The following is a 7746-nucleotide window of genomic DNA, read 5'->3' as shown; positions in this document are numbered from 1 at the left end:
AATCTGTTATGAAACATGCTATGACAGCCATTGTGTAACTGAATATATTTTAACAAATAGCTTAGAAATTGTATTATTTATAAGTTAATTTAAAAACTACATTGTGCAATTTACATGTTTGCGTACAATTATTATTATTTTTTTAAAGTTCAGTGTTGATCATCTATTTAAAAATAAATAGCAATTAAATTTAAGTTTGGGTTAAGTTGTTAGGCCTAATTGTAACCTTATAATGTAAAAAGGCTCCCTATAATTTTAAGCATAAGCTGAGGTAGATTTTTCATCAGTAAGAAAATTTAAACTGTAACTGAATGTATTAAAAAGTTTAGTTTTTCCCCTGCTGTACCGAAATCAAACCAAACCGTGACGTTAAAACCGAGGTACGTACCGAACTGTCATATTTGTGTACCTTACACCCCTAATATATACACAGTTTTTTCTGTGGTGTATTGTTTGATGTATTTATAAATCTTTCTTTGTATGTTTTTTTTTATCCACAAGGAGTTGCAAATTGAATCTCGTTGTACAAAACGTGCAATGACACTAAAGTATTCAAATGATTATAGTTAGCTAAAAACCGAAACCATAAAAAAGCATTTTTGTTACTTGAAATAATAATAAAGTTACATTTCATCTAATTGGCAAGGAAACATTTCTCCTTTTCAATTAAACTCGATTTACTAAAATAACTAAAACTAAAATAAAAATTTATGAAAATATGTAGACATATTTAAAACAAATAAAAGATAAAACACACAACTAAATGACTAAACCCTTAACTAAAAATAAAAATGGAAAAGTTACAAAATAAAAATTTTAAAATATTAATAAAAACTATAATTCTGTCTCTGATACTTAACATGTTTTATGGAAAGTGAATAATTAATTAAACCATAAATATTTTAAATTAAATGATTTTAAAATAAAAACAATCGCCATAAAAACTTACTAGTAAAAGATTAAAGTATTTTGTTTACCTGCATGTCATGTGACCATTAATCAACATCATCCAGCCTTTTGAAATATTAACTTAAAATCTTCAAGTAGATATTTAAAAAATAGATATTCAAAATTCATCTAAATCAAATAGTATCTTCTCCTTACCATGTATGAAAGCAAGTAAACCCTCGCCTCACATCGCTGAATGTCTTCATAGAGCCTATTGGTTAAAACGCAATGCCAGTCCTTTCGATTGCACTTTAAAGAATATGTTTGTTTATTGATTTCTGTAGGGAGCAATGGGCCGCAGAAGTTTTGTATTGAGAAAGTGGGGAAAGAAAACTGGCTGCCGAGGAGCCACACATGGTAAGATCAGGAATCATAATGTACACCATACAGTGCTCACTAAAGACCTGTTCACACGACAATGATGAGAAATAAGCTTTTAAATAATGGGTATGGAAATGTTACTGTGCAGTAAAGCAGATGCAGTGTTAGGCCTGTCACGATAACAACTATTTGTTGTGCGATATATTGCCCCAGATAAGCGATATTATTGTCATTTTAAAGACCATTTTATGCCACTGAATATATAATCATAATGTAACAGCATAATAATGCAAGAAGGCCTACACACTTCCAAATGACAACAAACTTTTAATTTTTAAGAATATTTAGATCATGGAAATGAAGTATCAGAATATTAGATACCTTAAAAAACCTGAATAAATAGTAAATAAACGTTTTCTAACAAAAAGTGCAAAGTAGAAAAAAAGAAAAATGCATAAAGAACTTGTCTGGAGATCTACAGATTTTCGCTGACCGTCTTTTCTCTGTAAACGAAGGGTGCACACTATTGCTGAGAAACACAAGCACTACTCAGCACTCAGATGTCCGTACGCACAAATACATCCCTAAACAAGATCATATCTGCAGATGAAACTTTGTTTGTAGAAGCATTTATTAAACGTGAACTAGCACCTCATGACTACACCACGTTATGCACGAGAAGCTGCGAAAGACACCAGCGCAAGTGGAGTGTACAAAACTGGAGTGTAAATATAATGGGCGATATATTGCGTCACCAAAAATGATTGAGGTCATGTACACAAATTGCGCGATAAGTCGATATATTGATAATTGCGACAGGCCTATGCAGTGTGTTTTGTCAGATGCGTTTGCATCAGTGAACATTAATGACCAGTGTGCAATTCATTCACTTCTGCAGACCTCCTTAAAATTCAAATGAAAATCAAGACGAAATCATTTACTAACTTAAAGCCAAAAATATAACAACACTGCCCTGCGTCTGAATGAGATCCTGTATGTTTCTGACTAATTTTGGGTGCCGATTCCAAAAAAAAAGTGCCTGTTTTGCACAAAATATGTTGCATTTATTTATTTATTTTTGCTTTTGACAGCCATTTGTGCAGTGAAGTCGTCTTGTATTCTCCCTCAATCAGCAGAAAAACACCACAAAGACAAGATTCTTTTCTTCCTCTCAACCAGATTACAACTGCTTGTTCAGTTCAGTTACTCGATGCCTAATTTCTGCTTCGTTTCCCCCCGAAACCTTTGACATTCAACGGCTTTTGTTACTTTGATAAGTGCAATGAAGCTGATACTGGTGTATGATTTGAAAACCTTGATTCTTATTTTGTGAAAACACTATACATGATGGAAAGTTTTTATTGATGCTTTTGAGCTCGGCATCATCAGATTAGGTCCCATTATGCCTTTTTTTGTTTGTTGCAGATTTTATTCAATATGCAGGGCTGTGTAATATACATAAACTCAACTTTTACAGCGTTTATTTAATTTTTCACCCCACCAGCTTTAACCGTCTGGATCTGCCGCCCTATAAAAGCTACGAGCAGTTAAAGGAGAAGCTGCTGTTCGCCATCGAGGAAACGGAAGGCTTCGGTCAGGAGTGATGCACGCACACCGCTGCGTCTTTTAAAGCCTTTCCATGACAACACGTATCAAACTGCTTCAGCCTTCTGCTGCTACTTCAAACCGGGAACGAGGGATCAACACTCATTATCTGTTCGCTTAGGCTTCCAGTTCTTGTTTGCATACCATCCACTTCTGATTTTACGCTGCCTTAGTCAATGATGGATGCACAGCACTGCAGCCGGACTGAAGATCTGCACACCTCGGCTCACTCTATGCAGACTGTGTGACCCTCGTATTAACCCGTTAATGACTGTAGTAATGCACACGCAACAGACTTTTCCTCTAGAACTTGAAGCTTGAGTTTGCATGGTATGTGTTTAAATGAGTCTCTTCTGTTGTGCGTACGAGTGCAAGACACAATTTCATACGGTTTTTATTGCCACTGCAGATCTGTACCTTCATACAGATATGAATCATTTGAAGACATTGGTTTTTCCAATTTGAAAAGGGTTGCACTTTATTAGTGAAAACACTGGCAGAGTGATTACGGCTAATATGCAACCGGTCATATTTCACCTCGGAATCAAGAGAAAGCATTGTTTTGCATGAAGAAAGTTAACCCACTATTAGAAGTTTTTACATTATTGTCATAAAAATGACAATCTCATTCTCATTACTGAAAAACGAAACGAAACCATTGGATTAGCTTCATGTTCTTCATGCAAAATATACTTTCTTTTGCTTCTGGGTGAACTGTGACCTGGACATGCCTACAATAAGAGTATATCTATGCACGTATGGTTGGATAAACTTTTAGCAATAGCCCAGAATGCCATTTATTCACTTTCTCACTTGAATTCACAAAACTACGTGACGGAAGCTGTAACGTTCGCTGTTTTCGTACGATCAGCAGCTAGAAATCTTTATCATTTTATACTTTTAATGTGGATTCAAATGAAAGAGAAACTAAAGAAAATGTGCTTTATTTTGAGGAAAAAATCATTTGTGTGTGTGTTTTAGAGATGGTACGGCACTGGTGCTGAAGATTTAACACTGAACTCGTGGACATTTAGTGTATTTCAGAGATTGTGCTTCTCGTTCAGATGTAAAACAAAAAACCAGGACTGTAAATAAATACCAGTAGTTATCAGAGTAGATGTAGGGTTTGAAGAAGCAAACCATTCGAAGAGTTTCTTGTGTTCAGTTTAGCTCTGATTCCGAGAGGATGTGAATGTAAAATGATTCATATGCATTTCTTTCCAAAACATGATTGTGATTCTTTCACAAAGGGTGTGTAGAGTTGGAGCCCATATCATGTTGAATTGACATCAGCGTCTGATATTTTCATTAGGAGGTCGTGCTACAGCCAGGGCACTTTATTTCAGCTCTAAACGGCAGATTGTTTGATTTAAAGTCAACTGACAAATAACCTCACGTCTGATGTTACGTGTTGTTGTCATGTAAAGGCCAGGCTTTATTTTCTCAACACTAAATCATGCAACAATGCTCCTGTGATCTATAACACGTTAACATCAGTTAGGATGGGTTTCATGATTTATATTTATTTTTCTTAAGCGAATGTGTACAGTTGGATGATTAATATAAAAATACCGATTTATTCTCAGCTGGAGAAATAAAAAAATATATACATTTCAAAACGTGTCGCTGCTTTGATTCTCGTTTATTCTGTACATTCAAATTTAAATGTTTTTTTTTTTTTGATGAAAAGAGTAAATAAAAAGCTGTGGATTCTGTTATATTAGATTTCCTGTTTCAATGCTTTTATCATTTAAAACAAAATAAATATAGAAAAATGTCTTGTAATGGTTTATAACTCAAATACTATTATTAATATTATTAAGGATATTCCGTGTTCTATTGTAAGCAATTGTCCTTTTGTGTTTTGAAAAATTACCAATTCATATTAATATTATTATAAAAAATGTATATTATAATATTAATTTAAATTCATATGATAAACCTTACTACACTCATATATAAAAACAATAAAAAATTAGGTGATACATTAAAGAACTCGAATTTTACAAATTATGCATATCATTCTTCAGTTATATTGTTTTTATTTAATTTATGTAATTTAATTATATATTTTTTGTTCTGTTTTTTTTTTTTTTAAGACACTTTTTCGTAAAAATTACAAACAGAACCGGAGAGTTTTTTTCTTGGTCCGTGTTTCCGGTCGGACTTCCGTCGCGTCGCACTCTTTTCCGCTTCGCCGCCATTAAAGGACTCAGCGACGGTTCGCGGGTCAATTTTTTAAACTTGTTTGGCAGAATCCGAGTTTAATCGGAGCCATCCGAACAGCAATCATGGTAAGACTTCATTATTTGACTTATTAGTTCATGATTAAACCAAGACTTTGATATTTCTGCTCTTTAGTTGAGTTTTTGAACGAAAACGCTCTACGTTTCCAGTTTCAATTGGTGTCTTTCACAGGCCTAAGAACTCCAAGCAGCCGGAGCGAGAGGAGAAGAGGGTTTTGGGTCTGGTTCTGCTCCGAGGAGAGAATCTGGTTTCTATGACAGTGGAAGGACCCCCTCCTAAAGACGTGAGTCCACATTCGGAGTTGTGTGTTGTTGTTGTAAATGCAGAGAGTGACGTGCTGTATCTGTGTCCGCTCACAGACCGGCATCGCCCGTGTGCCGCTGGCAGGAGTGGCTGGGGGTCCGGGGGTCGGCAGGGCTGCAGGTCGAGGCGTTCCCGCTGGAGCTCCGATGGCACAGGCTCCCGCCGGACTCGCCGGGCCCGTGAGGGGAGTCGGCGGCCCGTCACAGCAGGTACAGTCAATTCAGAATTTAAACACTTTCTTTTAGTTGCTGCTGTTAAGTAATAAGTAGGGGTCGATTGATATGTGTTTTTCAGGGCTGATGAGATTATTAGGGGTGGGAATCTTTAGGCACTTCATGATCCGATTCCGATTCTGGGAGTCAAAAACGATCCCAAAAATCCAAAACAATTCTTGATCTACATTTTTTTCCTAATTCTTCTGCTGTGAAAATACAGCTTTACAAAATTGCAGTTTCTATGCGTTTTGTTTATAGTTGGAATCTGTAAGTCAGTACTGCCGTCTTAAAAATAGGCGTGTGAATCTTCACTGGTTTCAGGATTCAGCATCGGAGAATCGTTTTTTTTTTCTCCCACCCCTACCGATTATTACAGACCAAGTAGACCGAGAACCGATATACATGTCTGGTGTAAAAATTAATATTAATGTCAAAATTAAGAATAACAAGGGCTCTGACAAAAACTTTCTTTAAATGCTTTTAAATTATTACTGCGTCTGAGACTGCATCTCTGCAAAGCTTTGACATATTGACACCAAACTTTGTGTGTGCCATTGTCACCTCACGCAGAACACACCACATTGATTTAATAACAGCGCCACCTATTGGTCAAAAGTAATAACCCATCAGCTCAAATTACTAGTGGTTGTATTTGATTTTTCAGGGGTTTTTTGACAAATCATCTTAAAATGGCTTCATTACTCATTTCTGCAGTTGGTCTGATGCTTGCTTCTGTAGTGCTTGGCCCCTTAATTGCTGCTTGCAGCTATATTTATTATTATCATAACAATTTAGGGAACCCTATTCCCTATGCATGCATATTGGCTTTTTTATTAGTACTTGTATAGTACTGCAGCAACAACTAGCGTACTATCAATAAGCAGCTAATTAGGAGTTTGAGGGAAAACTCGTAAGACGGAATGTGTTCCCTCATCCAAAGTGTTACCGTTATTGCCACTGCTTTTTAATTTATAATTTTTGTATTTTTATTTACTCTTTATTGTCCTGCTTTGCTGTACATTGACCGCTCTGTTTATTTTCAAACTGCATGTTGTCTTGTGTTAAACATATGTTCTCTCTCTCGCTGTCTCTCAGGTCATGACCCCTCAGGGACGAGGCACGGTTGGGGCCGTCGCTGCGGGGGCCAGTATAGCCGGAGCCCCCACACAGTATCCTCCGGGCCGGGGTGGACCTCCTCCTCCGATGGGCAGAGGAGCGCCTCCTCCGGGTGAATTTTTCTCTTGCTCTCTATCTCTGTCTCTCATGCTCTCCTTTTCTCCTCGAAAACCTTTTATTTGGAAGTGTTTATTTTATTTTATTTTTTTTTTTGGTCAATTGTTGAATTTTGTATTGGGTCAAGCCAAGCTGGCTGTTTATATAAGCAGGACAATGAAAGTTGAACACAACCTGAAACAGAATGTAGTTTTATTTTTAAATATGGTGCAAACAAGTAGGGGTGTGCGATAATATCGTAATTGTTGTTTTAACGATGTGCGATTTGACTTTATCGAGTATTTTGCAAAAACCATTCAAAACACCCCTACAGAGCGCACGCGTACATTACGTGAAGTCTAGACTAGTGCGTGTGCGCATTTACAGTGCGTTCTTTCACTGCATGATTCAGGCTATTAAAATGCATTTAGAATGAGCACAAATTCAAGACATGATGGCAGAAAATCTATATAGTTATACCACTTCATATAGTTATTCAATTTGACACGAAGAGTGCCGTTTTTCTCCAAAAATTACCATGATTACAAATGTGACATTGAATTCAATAAACAATTAGTTAATTAAGAGACTTACGTTTTAGACACCATGTTGCTTGTTTTTGCTCCATTTCGCCAACAAAAATCATTCTGAATACAGCCACAGCGCTGTTTTGTGTCTCTGAGCAACATGACGGTGTTTCGCTAAGACTAATAAGACTCGCTTATTAACAGTGACTTGCTGGCGGTTTATTTCAAATTTCTTTTTTTGTTGTTTTTTTTCATGTTTTAAATAATTTCAGATATCAGTATTCAACGTTTTATGTTTAATATATCAAAACATTATTTATGCATTTGTAATTGCAGGTTAAATGCATTCATGTCTTGCATTAAACAAA

The 7746-nt window shown here is 36.0% G+C and overlaps 2 protein-coding genes across 2 annotated transcripts in view; both read left to right on the top strand.

The window, feature by feature from the left end:
- The window catches only part of LOC107587635 (E3 ubiquitin-protein ligase Itchy-like), a 30709-nt gene extending 26927 nt beyond the window's left edge, over positions 1-3782 (top strand). Inside the window, exon 22 of the mRNA XM_016275483.1 lies at positions 2774-3782. Within this exon, the coding sequence (XP_016130969.1) occupies positions 2774-2873 (100 nt within the window). The 3' untranslated portion in view covers positions 2874-3782. The remainder of the gene's footprint in view (positions 1-2773) is intronic.
- A 75-nt stretch (positions 3783-3857) lies between these two features.
- LOC107587634 (small nuclear ribonucleoprotein-associated protein B'-like) overlaps positions 3858-7746 on the top strand; it is a 5052-nt gene continuing 1163 nt past the window's right edge. Inside the window, exons 1-4 of the mRNA XM_016275481.1 lie at positions 3858-3871; positions 5293-5404; positions 5481-5633; positions 6735-6867. Coding sequence (XP_016130967.1) covers positions 3858-3871; positions 5293-5404; positions 5481-5633; positions 6735-6867 — 412 coding nt within the window. The remainder of the gene's footprint in view (positions 3872-5292; positions 5405-5480; positions 5634-6734; positions 6868-7746) is intronic.

The sequence above is a fragment of the Sinocyclocheilus grahami genome, unplaced genomic scaffold (assembly GCF_001515645.1).
Source record: "Sinocyclocheilus grahami isolate Dianchi unplaced genomic scaffold, SAMN03320097.WGS_v1.1 scaffold94.1, whole genome shotgun sequence".
Lineage (NCBI taxonomy): Eukaryota > Metazoa > Chordata > Actinopteri > Cypriniformes > Cyprinidae > Sinocyclocheilus > Sinocyclocheilus grahami.
The sequence above is the reverse complement of the archived record's forward strand: the minus strand, read 5'-3'. Positions and strand labels throughout refer to the sequence as shown.